Consider the following 19,720-nt stretch of genomic DNA (forward strand, 5'->3'; position numbering starts at 1 on the left):
AATAAAGAGCAGGGTGTATGCAGTGCTGATGTAAGAGCATACAAAAAGAGAGAAATGAAAGGTTGGGGAGAAAGCGAAATTTGGACAATGACTATGCAGGGAGACTAAGACGCTTAATTCAGAGAGAGAAGAGGATAATATGATAAGAGGGGAGGAGAAAGAAATGACGATAATGTTACTCAGAGAAATTATATAGTCTGATTACTAGATTGATCTAGAATTAATCACTTCAGTGCATCCATGTTGGTCTTGCCCCGGGCTCCGTTAAAAAAAAGAAAAAGAAAAGAAAGCAGCTCTCTAGAGGGGATGATTGTGCTTTGGTGTAGGCAGGTCTTAGTCTCCACTGTGTCCCACAGGCCACTCCCTGTGGTCCTGCCTTGGTGGTTGTGGGGAGTAAAATGGCAGCACCCCAGTCCCTTCTCAAACCAAGCATTGCAAATCGCTCTTCTGGGTCTGATCTCCCTGTTCCCCGCGTGTAGCCAAGGTGGGCTGTGTTCTGTGTCTCAAGCCATGCCTGGTTTCCAGATCTTAGTCTGTGCACTTTATTGATACCGCACAAAATATAAACCTGCAGGCCATATCCTTCTGAGCAGTTTCAAGCTGGCTGCTTCCCCTCTGGATGGAGCTGGAGAGCAGAGCAGTAGTTTCTCCTGGCGCCGCCTAGGACTGTAGCCTCCAGCTCAAAGTCAGCTCCACAGCTGGGAACTGGAATACTCTCTGTCTTGAGCTGAGGTTTTTCTATTCTCCAGGGACAGGGACAGTTCTTTGAACAATTTCAGCTGCTCTTTCTTTTCTCCTCTACTCACCGCAGCTCTCCACAAAGGGGGCTCCCTCCTCTCCCTCCGTGTCTCCAGGTCCCAGACCGTTTTTATCTTCCCCATGCACATACAAGGTTGTTTTCTCAGTGGACTCTGTCTCCTCTTCCTCCCATACTCCTGCAATTCTGTAAGGATTCCTATGGCTTCAGCCCTTCTCAGTTTGAGAGATGGACTTGAGTGAAAATGTACGGAGCTCCCTACTTCTCTGTCATCTTGCCTCTCCAAAATCTCTTTCCTTTTTTTTTTTTTTTTTAAACTTTAATAGTATGCTATAAATTCTCCACTTAAAGCCAGGACTTCGACACAGGCTGATATGAGAGTGACTATTTAAGACAGTGTTGTCCAGGGTATTTTGGACCATGACTGAGAAAGGGGAAAGGTGGTTCATGGGGTACTGCAGTTTCTACAGCTGGTACCAAGGACTATCGCCCAAACAAAAGTGGGCGGAAGACTCTTCCTGCATTCTGCAGTATTCGATACCAAAACAAATTAGTGCCGCCATGGTGGAAAACATCATGGAGGTTCATCCAAAAATTTTAAATTGAATTACCATATGACCCAGTAATTCCACTCTTAGATATTTTCCCGAAGAATATGAAAACACTACTTTGAAAAGGCATATGCACCCGTATGTTTACTGCATTATTTACAATTGTATATATATGTAAATTTATATATTTATATTTACATAAATATATGTATACATACATATATGTATATTTACAAATGTATATATATATGTATAAGGTTGTTTCCATATCTTGATGAAATACGAAAAATAACAAGTGTTGGGGAGGATGTGGAGAGAAATGAACCCTCATACACTGTTTTATTTCTTGTATTTTTGATTTTACCCATCCTGACAGGTGTGCAGTAAAATCTCATTGTGTTTTTAATTTTCATTCCCCTCATGATTAGTGACATTGAACTACTTTTAATATTACTGTTGGTCATCTATATGTATTTTTTGGGAAAAAATGTCTATTCATGTCCTCTGCCCATTTTTAATGGTATGATTTTTTGGTGTTGAGTTTATAAGTTCTTTATATGTTTTGGATATCAATCCTTTATCAGATATATAATCTGAAAATATTTTCTCCATTTAGTAGGTTATTTTTAGTTTTCTTAATTTCTTCTTTTGTTGTGCAAAAGCTTCTTATTTTGGTGTAGTCCCAGTAGATTAAATTTGGTTTTCTTTACCGTGCTAGAAGAGACATATCTAGAAATATGTTTTTATAGCTGATCTCAGAGAAATTCTGTCTCTTTTCTTCTAGGCGTTTTATTGTTTCGGGTTTCACATTTTGCTCCTTAATTCAGTTTGAATTTATTTTTGTGTGTGCTGTAAAAAAGTAGTCCTATTTCAGGCTTTTGCATGTAGCTATCCAGTTTTCCTAACACCACTTGTTAAAAAGATCTATGTTTCTATATTTGTGTCAGGACCTTACTCTTTTGATAACTGTAGCTTTGTAGTATACCTTTAAATTTGGAACCATGATATCTGTAGCTTTTTTTTTTCCTTTCAAGGTTTCTTTCACTATTTGGGATCCTTTGTAATTCCATACAAGTTTTAGTATTATTTGTTCTAATACTGTGAAAAAATATTGTTTGTATTTTAACAGGTATTTTATTAAATCGGTAGATTACTTTGGTTAGTATGGACCCAATTTGTTTGGGTCGTCTTCAATATCTTTCATCAAAGTTTTGTAGTTTACAGAGTAGTTTTTCACCGCAATAGTTAAATTTATTCTTAGATATTTTATTATTTTTGTGTAATTGTAAATGGAATTACTTTCTTAATTTTCTTTGTTTTTACTTCAGTATTAGCATACATAAATGAAACAGATTTCTGTATATTAATTATGTGTCCTGTGACTTTACAAAATTTATACATCACTTTTATTGATTTATGAATATTAAAATACCCTTGAAAACCAGGAAGCACACTTGATCGTGGGGAATGAATTTTTTAATATATTGCTGAATTTGGTTTGCTAATATATTATTGTTGGTTTTTGCATCTATGCTCATCAGAGATTTTAGCCTGTAGTTTTTTTTTTTTTGTAGTGCCTTTATCTGTTTGTTTGTTTGTTTGTTTGTTTGTTTTTTAATTCAGGGTAATGCTAGCGTTGTACAATAATTTTTGTTTTCTTTCACCTTCTTTTTTTTTTTTCAAAGAGTTTGAGAAGCATTGGTATTAACTCTTTTTAAAATGTTTGGTAGAATTTACTGTGAATCCATCAGTTCTGCACTTGTTTTTTGGGATTGTTTTTTAAATTTTTTTAATGATTCAATTTCATTGCTAGTAATCAGTCTATTTAAATTTTCTATTACTTACTGATTCACTTTCAGAAAGTTATGTTTCTAGGAACTTATCAATTTCTTTTAGGGTGTCCAATTTGATCCCATTATACTGTTTCATAATTTTCTTTTATAATCCATCATATTTTTGTGGCGTTAGTTGTTATTTCTCTTACTTCATTTCTGATTATATTTATTTGAGTCCTCCCTCATTTTTTCTTGTTGAGTCTAGCTTAAGGTTTGTCCATTTTGTTGATAAACCTTGTTTCAAAGAAACGGTATTTGTTTAATTTATCTGTTCTATTTTTTTAGTCTCTATTCATTTATTTCTACTCTAATCATTGTTATTTCCTTTCTTCTAGTGGCTTTGGACTTTGTTCTTCTTCTAGTTTCGTTAGGTTTAAGGTTAGGTTGTTTACTTGAGATTTTTCTTAGTACTTGAGGTAGGCCTGTATTGCTGTAACTTCCCTCTTGGAAGGACTGTTGCTTCAATCCCTCAATTATTTTACTGTTTTGTTTTCATCTTCGTTGTCTTCATGCATTTTTTTTATTTCCTCTTTGATCTCTTGGTTGACCCATTCAATGTTTATGTTATATAGCCTCCATGTATTTGTGCTTTTTCCATTTTTTTTCTTGTGATTGATTTCTAGTTTCATAACTTTGTGGTCAGAAAAGATGCCTGGTATGATTTCAGCCTTTGTTTTTTAATTTATTGAGACTTGTTTTGTGGTATAACATCTGATTTATTTGGAAGAATGTTCCATGTGCCCTTGAAAATAATATGCACTACACACATTGAGTAGAATATTCTGAATCTGTTAGGTCTATCTGGCCCAATGTACCATTTAAAGCCACTGTTTCCTTGTAGATTTTCTGCCTGGATGATCTATTTATTCCTGTAAAAGTGTTTTAAGATTCCATACTATTACCTTATTATAGTCAATTTCTTCCTTTATGTCTGCTAACAATTGTTTTATATATATAGGTGCACCCATTTTCGGTGCATAAATATTTCAAATTGTTATATCTGCTTCTTGGATTTTTGGCTGTATCACTATGTTGTGTCCTTCTTTGTCTCTTGTTACAGTGTTTGTTTAAAAGTCAATTTTGTCCTATGCAAGTATTCCTATGCATTTTTCTTTTTATTTCCATTTGCATGATAAGGGTTCTTCCATTTTTTTCATTTTCAATCTGTATGTGTCTTTAGGTCAGAAGTGGGTCTCTTCTGGGTACCATATAGATGGTTCTTGCATTTTTATCCTTTCATTCAGCCTGTGTCTTTTGTTTGGAACATTTAGGACATTTACAATCAAAGTGATTACCAATAAATGTGTAGTTATTTCAATTTTGTTATTTTATATTTGTTTTTGTATTTTTCTCTGTTCCTTTCTTCTCTAATTCTTTTCTTTTGGTGATTTTCTTAAGTAATACGTTTGGATTTTTTTTTTCTTCTTTTTTTTTTAATATCTAACAGGTTTTTCATTTGTGGTTACCATTAGCTCATATATAACTTCTCATACATATAACGTCTATATTAAATTGATGGTTACCTAAGTGGAACCCATTCCATTCTAAAAGTATTAAATTTTTATTCTTCCCACACACAGTTTATGTATATGATATTTTACTTTGCATCAATTTATTTTGTGATTACTTGACTGTTTTTTATAGATGTAATTATTTTACTGCCTTGAAGTTTTAATTTCCTTACTTTTTTTTCAAAGGTTGTTTCTTTTGAGAGACATTGATCAGGGGAGAGAATAAGAGGGAGAGAGAGAATCTCAACCAGGTTCCGTGCTGTCAGCTCATAGCCCAATATAGGGCTTGATCTCATGAACCGTTAGATCATGACCTGAGATGAGATCAAGAGTCAGATGCTTAACTGACTGAGACACCCAGGCATCCCTAATGTTCATATTTCAACCAAAATTCTATTTGTGACTATATAAGTATTCTCTAAGATGATATAGGTTTTCTCTATTGTGCCCCCCACTTCCTTCTGAGTGTTTATTTACAATTTTAATGTCCATATTTTACCAATAGTCTCTTTATTACAATTTAAGTATTCTTTAAGATGATAGTCTTCTCCTATCATATTCCTCACTTCCTCCAGAGTCCATCAGAGAATCTTTAACATTTATATGTCAACTAACAGGTTTCTCAAGGCAATATAAATCTCTTTAACCTTTGCCCATATTCCAATTCTAAATTCACTTCCACATTGTTAGGTATTTGTTACAGCAGCACCCACACCCACTACGGGTACCACGATTTGTATTAATTATTACTGCTGTGGAAACATACCACAAACTCAGTGGGCTAAATAATACAAACATCTTTGCTTACATTCCTGGAGGTTATAAGTCTGAAATCAGTTTTACTAGGATAAAATCAAGGTATCTTCAAGGTTGGCTTTGAAGAGAAAACCAATTTTCTGGCATAGTTTTAGCTTCTAGTAACCACCTGAGTTCTTTGGCTTGTGTCCCCTTTCCTTTTTTTCAAAGGGAATAATTACAGTCTCTGTTTTTATCACCAGATTGCCTTATCATCCTCTAGCTTTCTGGTTTTTCTCTTATAAGAACTATGTTGAATACATTTATTGACCTTCTGGATAATCCAGAATAATTTCCTGATTTCAAGATTCTTAACCATATATATGTAGTTCCTGTTTTTAATATATGATAACATTCATTGGTTCCAGGGTTTCATATATGGATATTTTGTGAGATTATGTATCAGCCTTACACAGTGCTCAATATTTATTAGTTGAATGTATAAAGGAATGAAAATCATGTAATAATTTCTTATTCAAATTTGAAGAATTGACTCACTCAATTATCAGGGAATAGAATTTCAAGAAAATTAATGAATTAAACAGAAGTAGAGGAAAACAGTTAGACAGAAGTTATGTGTATTAAAAGAAGATTTGTGGTAAAGGATATATAAATGGAGACAAAAAAATAATTTGGAGAACAGGTTTTCACTCCAGAAGAAATAAAACAAATTAAAATAGTGTATTATATTAAAATATATACTACACTTGAAAGTGCATTTTAATCACTATAAAGCACTACAAAATCACAATAAATATATTAGTTATTATTGTTATTAATATTGTTATGACACTACCATTTCTTTCAAAATATATCATTATGATGTTCGAAGAAGAATTATGTCTTTTATCCACTATTTTTCTTTTCATTTCCATTTTTGGAAAAAGAAAGAGTGGAACAGTTAATTTTCATTGGATAACAGAAGCTTACCATGTCATTCTATTCCATTATGATTATACATTTTTATGCCCTGTTTAAGAAATACTACACTGTTATTAAAATATTCTCCTATGTTACTTCTGAAAATATTTTGTTTTATTTTTTAACTTTATGTCTGTAATAGATCTAGGACTAATTTTGGTGTGTAATGTGAAATAAAAATCAATAATCACATCTTTTCCTCTTGGAAAATATCAAGATATCAAGTTGACTAGTACCATTTGTTGAAAATACTCTTTCCCCAATGCATAACAATTTTGGGATAACTCATGTGACCATATCTTTATAGACCGCTTTTTATAGTTTGTATTCTGTTTCAACAGTTATTTGTTTTTGTGTCAACTCTACATTGTCTTAACTTTTGTCATATTATCATAAATTGATATATTAATATTTGGCAATATATGTCTTTCCATTTTTTATTTTATTTTTTTTCAAATGTTTATTTATTTCTAGGAGACAGAGAGAGAGACAGCGTGAGCAGGGGAGGGTCAGAGAGAGAGGGAGTCACAGACTGAAACAGGCTCCAGGCTCTGAGCTGGCAGTCAGCACAGAGCCTGACGCGGGGCTCGAACCCACGAACCGTGAGATCATGACCTAAGCGAAAGTCGGACGCTTAACCAACCAAGCCACCCAGGCACCCCTGTCTTTCCTTTTTTTAAAAAATTGTCTTGGATATTCTTGATTCTTTTATTTTCATGTAAAATTTAGAATCAACTATCAGTTATCAAAAGTGTAAAAAATGCTATTGAGATTATAGTCAATGAATATATCAATGTGGGAAGCTGTGTTATACATATAATAATATTGAATCTTTCAATTCCTGAACATGGTATATATGTCCACTTATTTATGTTTTATTTAATTTAATTTACCTTACTATTGGTTTACACCAATCAGTATAGACATATGGCAGATATAGTTTTAGATTTATTCCTAAGTGCTTGGTATTTATGATGTTATCATATAAATGGTGTATTTTCTAATAATATTGTTGTGTATAGAAATATAACTGATTTTCACAGTTTCAGAATCTAACAATTTCACTAACTTCATCTATTAATTCTGATTGTATGTCTGAAACATCTTGTATTTTCTACGTAAACAGTTGTGCTTGCTGCAAATAATAACAATTTTATTTATCCTTTTACTATTTTTAGACTTCTAATTTATTTTTCTTGCTTTGTTGCACAGGCTAGGACCTCTATTACAAAGTCAGATGAAAGTTTACTACTGGACATCTTTCTTATTCCTCAGTTTAAGAGGAATGCTTTCACGTCACCATTGAATACTACATTTGTTCTAATTTCCTGTAGATTTTTTTTTTTTTTACCAGACTAAAGAAGTTTCCTTCTATTTCTTGTTTGATAAAAAAATTTTACCACAAATGAATGTTAGGTATTTTTTTGTAAGTTTATTTATTTATTATTTATTTTTAGAGATAGAGAGAGAGAACATGAACAGGGGAGGGGCAGAAATGGAGAGAGAAAATCCCAAGCAGGCTCCACACCACCAGTGCAGAGCCCAATGTGGGGCTTGAACTCATGAACCATGTTCATTCCTAGACTTTGGAAGAGTTTGTGAATAATTGTTATTATTTCTTCCTTAGGTTTTTGGGAGAATTGATCAATGAAGACATCCAGACCTGGAATTCTCTATATCGGTAAGTTTTTAATTATCACGCTAACATGTTTAGTATACATACAATAATTCTGATTTTTCTATTTCAGCTTTAATATGTGTTCGTTTTAAAGGAACTTTCCTATTTCATCTAAACTTTCAAATTTACATGCATAAAGCTTTTGTTTTCTTTTCACCTCTGTTGTCTTTATTTTTTTAATGTTTATTAATGTATTTTGTGAGAAAGAAAGTGGGAGAGGGGTAGAGAAAAAGGAGAGAGAGAATTGCAAGCAGGCTCCACGCTGTCAGAGCAGTGCTCAACACAGGGCTCAATCTCATGAACCATAAGATCATGACCTGAGCTGAAATCAAAAGTCAAATGCTTAACTGACTAAGCCACCGAGGTGCCCCCATTATCTTTATTTTTTTTCTTCCTACATATATTGACTTCAGTGTGTTCTGTGTCTAGCTTCTTGAGACGGATATGTAAAATATTTATTTTCAGCATCTCTTATTTTATGATATATGAATAAAGCTATAAAATACTTAGTAATTCTTTGCATCCATTCATATTTAACTCACATTTTTCTTTATGATATACATAATCTATTTTAAAATATTTTCTAATTTCGATTGAAATTTACTCTTTAACCCATATATTATACTATTAATTTCCAAATGTTTAGATTTTTCTAAATTTTCTTTTTGTTATTGATTTCTAGCTTTATTCAACTGTGGTTAGCAAATATATACCATATAATTTCAGTACTTTGATACTTGTTGAAACTTAATTTATAGTCCAGTCTGAGTAGGCTGTTTTGTTAAATATTCCATGTGATCTTGAAAAGAATGTGTATTGTGTAATTGTTTGGTGTAGTGTTTTCATATGTCATTTTGTTAATATTGTTATTCAAATTTTCTATATCTCTATTGATATATTTTATCTAATTGAATTGTTAGTTACTAAAACACATGTACTAAAGATTGCACCTGTAATTGTGAGTTTGCATATTTCTTTTAGTTGTATAAATATTTGCTTACGTATTTTATAGCTAGGCAAGTGACTACATGCAAATTTAGACTTGTTTCATTTTCCTGAGATTGGACCATTTAGCATTATAAAATGTTACACTTATCTTTATTTATGTTAAACTTAACTTTGTTTGACATTAGTATGGCTTTATTAGCTTACTATCCTTTAGTGTGTACACAGTATCTCTTCTCCATTTAAAACATTAACCTTAATGTGTTCTTTTATTTTAGGTATTTTTTCTATAATCCACTGAAACAATTTTTGTCTCGTATTTTATTTTATCATTTTAAGATTCCTAACCATGTAACTTTAATTATTTTAAATATTTATTTTTCAATTTTATTTTTTTATTTTACAAATAGTTTATTGACAAGTTGGTTTCCATATAACGCCCAGTGCTCATCCCCACAAGTTATTTTTTAATTTTAATTCCAGTATAGTTAATATACGATGTTACATTAGTATCCAGTGTATAATATAGTGATTCAATAATTCTATACATTAACAGTGCTCATCATGATAGGCATATTCTTAATCCCCCATAGCTTATTTAATTCATTCCCCCAACCACCTCCAGTTTGGTAACCATTAGTTTCTTCTCTATAGTTAAGTGTCTGCTTTTTGATTTATCTCTTTTTTGCTTATTAATTGGTTTTGTGTCTTAAATTTCACTTATGAATGAGATCATATTGTATTTCTCTTTTATTGACTGTCTTACTTCACTTAACATAATACCCTCCAGATCTATGAATGCTGTTGCAAATGCTGACATTTCTTTTTTTTTGATCGCGAAGTAATATTCCACTGAAGATATGTATCATATATCCTTTATTTCTACATCCATCAATGGACACTTGGATTGCTTCCATAATTTGGTTATTGTAAATAATATTTTAATAAACATAAGGGTGTATATATCTTTTAGAAATACTGCTTTTATAGTCTTTGAGAAAATATCCAGTAGTAGATTTACTGGATCACGCGGTAATTCTATTTTAATTTTTGAGGAAACTCCATACTGTCCTCCACAGTTGCTGCACCATTGGCTTCCCAACAACTGTGCATGAGGATTCCTTTTTCTCCACTTGCCCCCCCAAAATTATATAAATCAAAAGTTGACAGAACTACAAAGAAAAATTGATAAATAAACACTACAGTACTCTCTAAAATGCTAATAGGTCAGGCAGACAAACATTAGTAAAAATAAAGAAGATATTACCTGAAAAGGGGGGGCATTGGTGGCTTCAGTCAGACCTGATGTCTGTTCCCAGCCCACTTCTTGAATCACCGTTGGATTTGCCTGTGTAATTATCTTCCCCTCGTGACAGACCAGAAATCACTTTTGAGAGATGGTGGCTCCTATTGAGGCTACTTTTGACACTGCATTGGATGGGCTTTGGGCAATGGTATATTGGAAGCAGAAGGTACACAGGAGAACATGGGGTCTAGAAGCACATTGCGAACAAGTCCTGCACACCTTTGCTGCTAGAGGTGGGGGCCGCATCTACCTGAAAAAACTCCTTGTGAAACTTAGAAGGCAGGGATGTTTCGGCAGGAGCACACAGGGTTGGGATACACTATTAGCAAATGAAGTGGAGAGACTATGTACCCTAATGGTTTATGCTGTTGTCCTTGTATCTAAATTAGGGTGTGGGAGAAGGAAATGGAACTTGCCAGGTCTTTTTTTTTTCTTAAATAGTTTATTGTCAAGTTGGTTTCCATATAACCCTGTACACATCTCCACAAGTGCCGTCCTCCATGCCCATCTCCCCCCTCCCCCGCCACAACCATCAGTCCTCAATTTGTTCTCAGCATTCAAGAGTCTCTCATGGTTTGCCTCTCTCCCACTCCCCCAGTATTTCCCCCCTTCTTCTCCCCCACGTCCTCCGTTAAGTTCCTCCTAATCTCCCTATAAGTGCAAACATGTGGTGTTTGTCCTTCTGTGCCTGACTTATTTGGCTCAGCATAATACCCTCAAGGACCATCTATGTCGCTACACATGGCCAGATTTCATTGTTTCTCATTGCCATGTAGTATTCCATCCTACAGATAAACCACATCTTCTTGATCCATTTATCCGTTGATGGACACTTAGGCACTTTCCGTGTTTTGGCTATTGTTGAGAGTGCTGCCATGAATAATGGGGTACATGTGCTCCTATGCATCAGCACTCATATACTGCTTGGGTAAATTCCCAGCAGTGTTATTTCTGGGACATAGCCTATTGTTAATTCTTTGAGGAACCTCCACACTGTTTTACAGAGGGGCTGCATCAGTTTCCATGCCCACCAACAGTTTAGGAGGGTGCCCGTTTCTCCACATCCTCGCCAGCATCTAGAGATCTCTGATTTGCTCATTTAAACCACTCTGACCGGTGTGAGATGGTATCTCAGTGTGGTTTTGATTTGTATTTCCCTGATGAGGAGGGAGGCTGAGAATCATTTCATGTGTCTGTTGGCCATCTGGATGTCCTCTTCGGAGAAGTGTCTGTTCATATCTTCTGCCAATTTCTTCACTGGGTTGGCTGTTTTTCTGGTGTGGAGTTTGGTGAGTTCCTTATAGATTTTGGATATTAACCCGTTATCTGATATGTCATTTGCAACTATCTTTTCCCATTCTGTTGGTTGCCTATTAGTTTTGTGGGTTGTTTCCTTTGCTGTGCAGAAGCTTTTAATCTTGATGAGGTCCCGATATCGTTTATTTTTGCTCTTGATTCTTTTGCTTTTGGGGATGTGTCAAGTAAGAAATTGCTGCGGTGGAGGTCAAGGAGGTTGTTTCCTGCTTTCTCCTCTAGGGTTTTGATGGATTCCTGTCTCACGTTCAGGTCCTTTATCCATTTTGAGTTTATTTTTCTCACTGGTGTGAAAAATGTTCTAGTTTCATTCTTCTGCATGTTGCTGTTCAGTTCTCCCAGCACCACCTGTTAAAGAGGCTGTTTTTTTCCATTGGATACTCTTTCCTCCTTTGTCAAAGATTAGTTGGCTGTATACTTTGGGTCCAGTTCTGAGTTCTCAATTCTATTTCATTGGTCTATGTGTCTATTTTTGTGCCAATACCATACTGTCTTGATGATGATAGCTTTGTAGTAGAGGCTAAAGTCTGGGATGGTGATACCTCCCGTTTTGGTTTTATTTTTCAGTATTACTTTGGCTATTCGGGGTGTGTTTGGAGGTTTTCCAGACTTTTCCTGGGATTGATTTCAACTTTCAAAGCATTATGATCTGAGAGTATGCATGGTATGATCTCAATTATTTTATATTTATTGAGGGTTGCTTTATGTCCCAGTATGTGATCTATCTTGGAGAATGTGCCATGCGCACTTGAGAAGAAAGTGAATTCCATAGCCTCAGGATGTAGAGTTCTAAATATATCTGTCAGATCCATCTGGTCCACTGTGTCATTCAATTCCACTGTTTCTTTAGTGATTTTCTGTCTGGTTGACCTATCCATTGCTGTAAGCAGAGTATGAAAAGTCCCTGCTATTAGCACATTCTTATCTATTAGATTGTTTCTGTTTGTGATTAATTGTTTTAAATATTTAGGTGCTCCAATATTCGGTGTGTAGACATTTATAATTGTTAGTTCTTCCTGATTGATAGGCCCTGTAATTGTTATATAGTGCCCTTATTCATCCCTTGTTATTGTCTTTAATTTAAAGTCCAGTTTGTCTCATATACTTATAGCTATTCCAGCTTTCTTTTGACTTCCAGTAGTATGATATATATTTCTCCATCCCCTTACTTTTAATCTGAAGGTATCTTCCAGTGTAAAATTCGTTCTTGTAGACAGCGAATAGATAGATTTTGTTTTTTTATTCATTCTGCTACCCTATGTCTTTTGATTGGAACATTCAGCCCATTTACATTCAGTGTTATTATTGAAATATGTGGGTTTAGAGTCATTGTGTCTTTTGTGGGATTCATGCACACCAAATGTTATGGCAATTTGTCTTCCTTGTGTGGGTCCCTCCATGCCTGGGGTATATGGGTTGGATTCTGGTTTTCAGGTATCCTCCCAAGGTCATTTTGTTTTTAGAGCCCCAGTTAGCTTCACTTGTACCCATTTTAGTTTCAGCTGTTCTGGTAGGGCTTTGCACCTTTCATCCTTTGCATGAAGAGCTCAGGACCTCCTGACTACACACTACATCAGCTCTAGCCACCCTGCCAGGCACCTCGAGACTCCACAGAGTGCCCTAGAATACCATGGCTTACACCTATTTCAGCTTTAACTCTCTTACTACGGTGACCTCAGTGTGTAGAAAGCTGTGAAACCCTTGCCTGCATACACTTCACTTTTAGTTGTCCTGACAGGATGCCCACTACACTACATGTCTTGATACCCAAGACCCTCAGTCCATGCCAATCATAGCTTTAGCCAGCCAGGAAAAGTCACCAACCACACAGTCTACATAGAGGACAACCATACACAGGACCATTCCTTCAGTTTAGAAAAAGTCACTGTTCTGCCTAATCCATAGAAACAAACACAGAAATTCAAGAAAAATGGAGAAACAGAAGAATATTTTCCCAAAGAAAGAAAGAAAGAAGAAAAAAGAAAAGAAAGAAAAAATTCATAAAAACAACTAAATGAATTAAGCATAAGCAATATGCCTGATAACAAATTTAAAGTAATGATTATAAAGATAACATGATGGAGAAAAGAGTAGAAGAGCCCAGTGAGACCTTCAATAAAGAGGCACAATATACATAATATGCTATAGGCAAAAGACTACCTCTTCAATAAATACTGCTGGGAGAACTGGAAAGCTACATGTAAAAGAATGAAACTGGATAACCTTTTAACAGTAACCATAAAAATAGCTCAAAATGGATTAAAGACCTAAATATGAGACCTGAAACCATCACAATCCCAGAAGATAATACAGGCAATAATTTCTCTTACATCAATCATAGCAATATTTTTCTAGATATGTTTCCTAAAGCAAGGGGTACGAAAGCAAAAGTAAACTTTTGGAACTTCATCAAAATAAAAAAGATTTGTCACAGCAAAGGAAACTATCAGCAAAACAAAACAGGAGCCTACTGAATGTGAGAAGAAATTTGCAAATGATATACTTGATAAAGGTTTAATACTAAAAATATATTTAAAAACACATACAACTCAATACTAAAAAATCAAGCAACTTGATTTAAAAATGTGGAGGGGACCTGAATAGCCATTTTTTAAACATTTAAATTCAAGTGAATTATAATACAGTATTGTCATGGCTTTAGGAGTAGAAACCAGTGATTCTTCTCTTGCATATGACACTCAGTGCTCATCCAAAAAGTGCCCTCCTTAATACCCATCACCCATTTAACCCATCCCTCCAACCACCTCCTCTCCAGCAACCTTCAGTGTGTTCTCTGTATTTGAGTCTCTTATGGCTTGCCTCCCTATGTGTTTTTATCTTATTTTTCCTTCCCTTACCCGATATTTCAAAGAAGACATTCAGATGCCCAAGAGACACATGAAAAGATGCTCAACATCACTAATAATCATTGAAATGCAAATCAAAACCACAATGAGAAATCATTTTATAACTTTAAGATGGTTAAAAGACAAGAAGCAACATTTAGTTTTGACAAGAGAGAATGTGGAGAAAAAGGGATTTTTCCTTTTATATTCCGGGTGGGAATGTAAACTGGTATGGCCATTGCGGAAAATAGTATGGAAGTTCCTGAAAAACATTAAAAATTATAATACCATATGGTCAAATAATTTTACTGCTGGGTATTTACACAAAGAAAACAAAGATAATATTTCACAAAAATATATGCACCCTTATGCCTATTGATGCATTGTTTACAATAGCCAAGATGTGGAAGCCACTAACTTTCCCATTAATAGATCAATGGATAAGGAAATTGTATACACATGCGGTGGAATATTATGCAACCATAAGAAAGGATGGGATTTTATTTTATTTATTAAACAATTTTTAATGTTTATTTAGTTTTGAGAGAGAGAGAGAGAGATAGAGAGAGAGAGAGAATACACGAAATAAAAGCAGGAGAGGAGCAGAGAGATAAAAAGACACAGAACCTGAAGCAGTCTCCAAACTCTAAGTTGTCAGCAGAGAGCCCAACTTGGGGATTGAACTCATGAACCATGAGATCATGACCTGATCTGTACTCAGATGATTCAGCAAGAGAGCCACCCAGGTGCCCCAAAAGGATGAGATATTTTAGACAGCATGGATGGACTTTAAGGGTGTTATGCTAAGTGAAATAAACCAGGCTGAGAGAGTCAAATACCATATAATTTCACTCATATGTGAAATATCAAAAATAAATTAATAAACAAAAATAGAATCAAACCTATAAATGCAGAGAGCTGATAATTGACACTTATGGGAATAAAAGGCAAAGCATAAGGAATATAGTTAGTTATGTTGTAACAGCAATGTACTGGGATGGATAGGGCTACACTTGTGAACATAACAATGTATAAACTTGTTGATTCACTATTTTGTACAACTGAAGCTAATGTAATATTGTGTTTACCATATTTAAATAAAAAAATTCCTTAAAGTGTTAATATTGAAGGCTTATTAGCAATAGTATTTATTATAATCATTATCCATAGTATAAATTTAAAAAGTATTTTAGTATGCATTTATTGTTTATAATGCAAATTGTGTTATAAATGATACATAAATATATAATATATTTATTTTTATAATATATTATTGTTTATAATGCAAATTGTGTTTATTTATTAAAATATTAAATAATGCATAAGAAGTTTATAGTATGTTGACATCTTTTAAAATTTATGTTACTTTAAAAATGTTTATTTCTTTTTTTAATATTTTTATTTATTTCTAGGACAGAGAGAGAGAGAGAGAGACAGCATGAGCAGGGAAGGGAGAGTCAGAGAGAGAGGGAGACACAGACTCTGAAATAGGCTCCAGGCTCTGAGCTGGCAGTCAGCACAGAGCCTGACGCGGGGCTCGAAACCACGAACCGCAAGATCATGACCTAAGCGAAAGTCGGACGCTTAACCGACTAAGCCACCCAGGCGCCCCATAAAATGTTTATTTCTTTAGAGAGAGAGTACACACACAATTGGGAAGGGGCTGAGAGGGAGAGGGAGAGAGAATCCCAAGCAGACTTCAAACTCAGTGAGGAACCTGATGTGGGGCTTGATCTCACAAATCCAATATCATGACCTGAGCTGAAATTGAGAGGTGGCACTCAACAGACTGAGCCACCCATGCACCCCAAAATTTATGTTACATTGTTATTGAAGTATAGTTGACATACAATATTATATTAGTTTTAGGTGTACAACATAGTGATTCAACAAGTCTATACATTATAGAGTAGTCACCATAATAAATGCAATTACCATCTGTCACTATGCTACAGTATTAAAATATTTTTTACTATATTCCTTTTGTTATACATTTCATCCCTGTTATTTATTTTATAATGGAAAGTTTGCACTTCTTAATACTTTTCACCTAATTTCTTCATCCTAACACCCTCTTCCCCTTTGGCAACCGCCAGCTTGTTCTCTGTACTTATGCATTTGTTTCTATTTTTGTATTCATTATGTTTTTATTCCACACAATAAGCAAAATTATATAGCATTTTTAAAATTTCTGTATCTGACTTATTTCACTTCATATAATACCCTCTAGGTCAATCCATGTTGCTGCAAATGGAAATATTTAATTATTTTTTGGTTGACTATATATATATTACATCTTTAACCATTCATCTATGTGTGGACAGTTAGGTTGTTTCCATATCTTAGCTATCATAAATAAAGCTGCACTAAACATAGTGGTTCATATATCTTTTTGAACTAGTGTTTTTGTTTTCCTCAAATAAATACCCAAAAGTAGAATTACTGGATGATATGGTACTTCTGTTTTTAGGTTTTTTAGAAACATCTACGCCGTTTTCCACAGTGATTGCACTAGTTTACATTCCTACCAACAGTGTGCAAGTGTTTCCTTTTCTCCACATCCTCACAAACACTTATTTTTTTTTGCCTTTTTGATACCAGGCATTCTCACTTGTGTATTGTATTGTATTGCATTGTATTATAATTATTGATGTATTATTACTATTACTTACTATTAACTATAAACAATTTTAATTGAAGCTTTTTTTCTTAAACAGGCGAGAAGTAAACATCAGAACGTATGATAATTCCATATCAAGTAAGAAGAGTCTTTGAAGATCAATATTACTTAGATCATATTCAAAATTATTTTGGAGACAAATAACTTTAGTATTTTGGGAATTAATAACCATTCAAAGTGGTAAAGCATAAAGTGCCCTGTTTTTTTTCTTAAAATATAAAAGAACCTATATATATATGTGTATATGTATATGTGTGAGTTGAAAAGTATGTGTGTTTAAAGCATTTCTGACCTTGGTGTGGGTTTCTACTAGGTATTTTTTTTTTAATTTTTTTTTGTTTTTTATTTATTTCTAGGAGAGAGAAACAGCGTGAGCAGGGGAGGGTCAGAGAGAGAGGGAGACACAGAATCCGAAACAGGCTCCAGGCTCTGAGCCAGCAGTCAGCACAGAGCCCGACGCGGGGCTCGAACCCACGAACCGCGAGATCATGACCTAAGCGAAAGTCGGACGCTTAACCGACTAAGCCACCCAGGCGCCCCTCTACTAGGTATTTTAAAAGAAAATATTGGGGCGCTTGGGTAGCTCAGTCAGTTAAGCATCTGACTCTTGATTTCGGCTTAGGTTATTATCCCATGGTTTGTGGGATCAAGCCCCATGTCAGGCTCTGTGCTGACATAACAGAGCCTGCTTGGGATTCTCTAAACAAACAAACTAACTAACTAACTGAAAAAAGGAAATACTTAGTTTGTTCTTCCTCATTATAACAACCAATCTTAACTGCATAAATTTCCTTTTGTTTGAAAATCAAAATTACAAAACCCAAAGTAGAAAAGAAATATATAGCCAAAATGATGAAAGTGGACATACCATTTTGCTGAACAGCCAAAACTTAAGGAACGTTCTCCTTATATTTTGAGCTGATATCTGCCTGCACTGATGCAGTTTTTACACACTGTATCTATTCTCCCCTCAGGAAATACATAGGAAAAGTCTCTAACATTGTGATCAAGACCATGGCCTCTGAGCCAAACTGTCTTTGAATCTTAGCCCTTCCACTTTATGAGTTTTGGGAAGCAATTTAACCTCTCTCAGTGATTCAATTTTATATATCTATAAAATGGAAGCAATTATAAATTATATTATCTAATTCAAAGGGTTGTTGTGTGAATCAAACGTGCTTAAAACAGTCTGACACATAGTAAACACTATATGTTTTAGTAGTTGCAGCTATACTGTTACTATTACTACTAAACTTTCATATCACAGTTCTTTAAATATTTGAATATAGTGATCACATCCCTCATTAGTCTCCTTATCTACAGGAAAACTATTCTGAGTTACCTCACCATTTCTTCTTTTGATGTTAGAGCATCCAGATAGTTTGATCACCTATTCTGGATGCCCTCAAGGGTGTATATCCCATTATTTAGATAGGTTTCCCTGAACTAAATTAAGTATTTGCATTTGTGGCCCTGATATTTTATGGCTTGGATGTCATTGAGGTCACAGGCTTCCTAAAATATATAATCAAATTTAATCAATGAAGACTTTAGGGACTACTTTATGTTCTGCATTGTGTTATTATGGGGACTATAGAAGTCACATTTTCTGCAAGATAACCAAAACGAAATAAAGAAAATAAATCTAAATATATAGGATGCTGTTTGAAAAGAAACAGCAAATTTTTCTCTATTTTCCACTCCTACTTATTTTATTATATTAACTATTATGATTAAATTAAAAAATTGTGAAAACCAGTTTAATCTAGAAAATAAACATACAAGCATAATTTTACACTTAATTTAGTGCTAAATTGGAAAATTACTTTTATTTTCCTTAATTGATATGTAAATAAACTAAAGAATCCAAGGAAGGAAGCTATATTTTGAGTCATAACTTAGTTTAATTTAAACGATATATTTCTTACTTAAAAATATTTCAGTGCTGATGAAAGTCTGGCTATTAACTATAACTTGTGTATTGTCCTCATTCATTTAGTCAGTGAATCAAACAGAAAATTATGGGATCAAGATTACTTTACTTTGACATTTCCCAAACCACTCCAGCCAGGTAGAAAAAAGAGATCAAGACCTTCAGAATTACAAATCTCAGTTCCTGTAAGTATTGAAAAAGTAATTTTCAACTAAATCTAAGATTATACATTATACAGATTTAAATAAAATATATATAATTTGAATGTTAATTCCTTTTGGAAGCAGATATTTTATAATTTATAATTCCCTGTACAACAGATTACCTGCATCTGTCTCAGATATACTTGTATTTATATATGATTCTCCTTTTCAAAGGCATTATATACCTAATAGGCTATGCAACCTACAAAACCTAATGCTGCAACTGGTGAGATCTCTCAAGAAATGTTTACCAGCTGCAAAAACATCTAAAATTTGAATTTTAGAACATGAGCCAATGTTGATAAGGTTTCAAGACCTCTCCATTTTCTTTAACCTGGCACTCAGGATTGTAGATACAGGGATATTCAAGCTTTTGCCTCTTTTATATAAAGTCTCATTACCTTATTAATTAGGAAAAGGGGAAACTATCTTACAGAGGTCACCC

General features: G+C 34.1%; 1 protein-coding gene across 1 annotated transcript in view; it reads left to right on the plus strand.

The window, feature by feature from the left end:
- CYLC1 (cylicin 1) overlaps nucleotides 1-19,720 on the plus strand; it is a 77,920-nt gene that overhangs the window by 20,466 nt on the left and 37,734 nt on the right. Inside the window, exons 2-4 of the mRNA XM_039223820.1 lie at nucleotides 7,998-8,051; nucleotides 17,177-17,217; nucleotides 19,139-19,257. Of these exons, the coding sequence (XP_039079751.1) occupies nucleotides 7,998-8,051; nucleotides 17,177-17,217; nucleotides 19,139-19,257 (214 nt within the window). The remainder of the gene's footprint in view (nucleotides 1-7,997; nucleotides 8,052-17,176; nucleotides 17,218-19,138; nucleotides 19,258-19,720) is intronic.

This window comes from Hyaena hyaena, unplaced genomic scaffold (assembly GCF_003009895.1).
Source record: "Hyaena hyaena isolate Hyena2069 unplaced genomic scaffold, ASM300989v1 scaffold_1463, whole genome shotgun sequence".
NCBI classification, from domain to species: domain Eukaryota; kingdom Metazoa; phylum Chordata; class Mammalia; order Carnivora; family Hyaenidae; genus Hyaena; species Hyaena hyaena.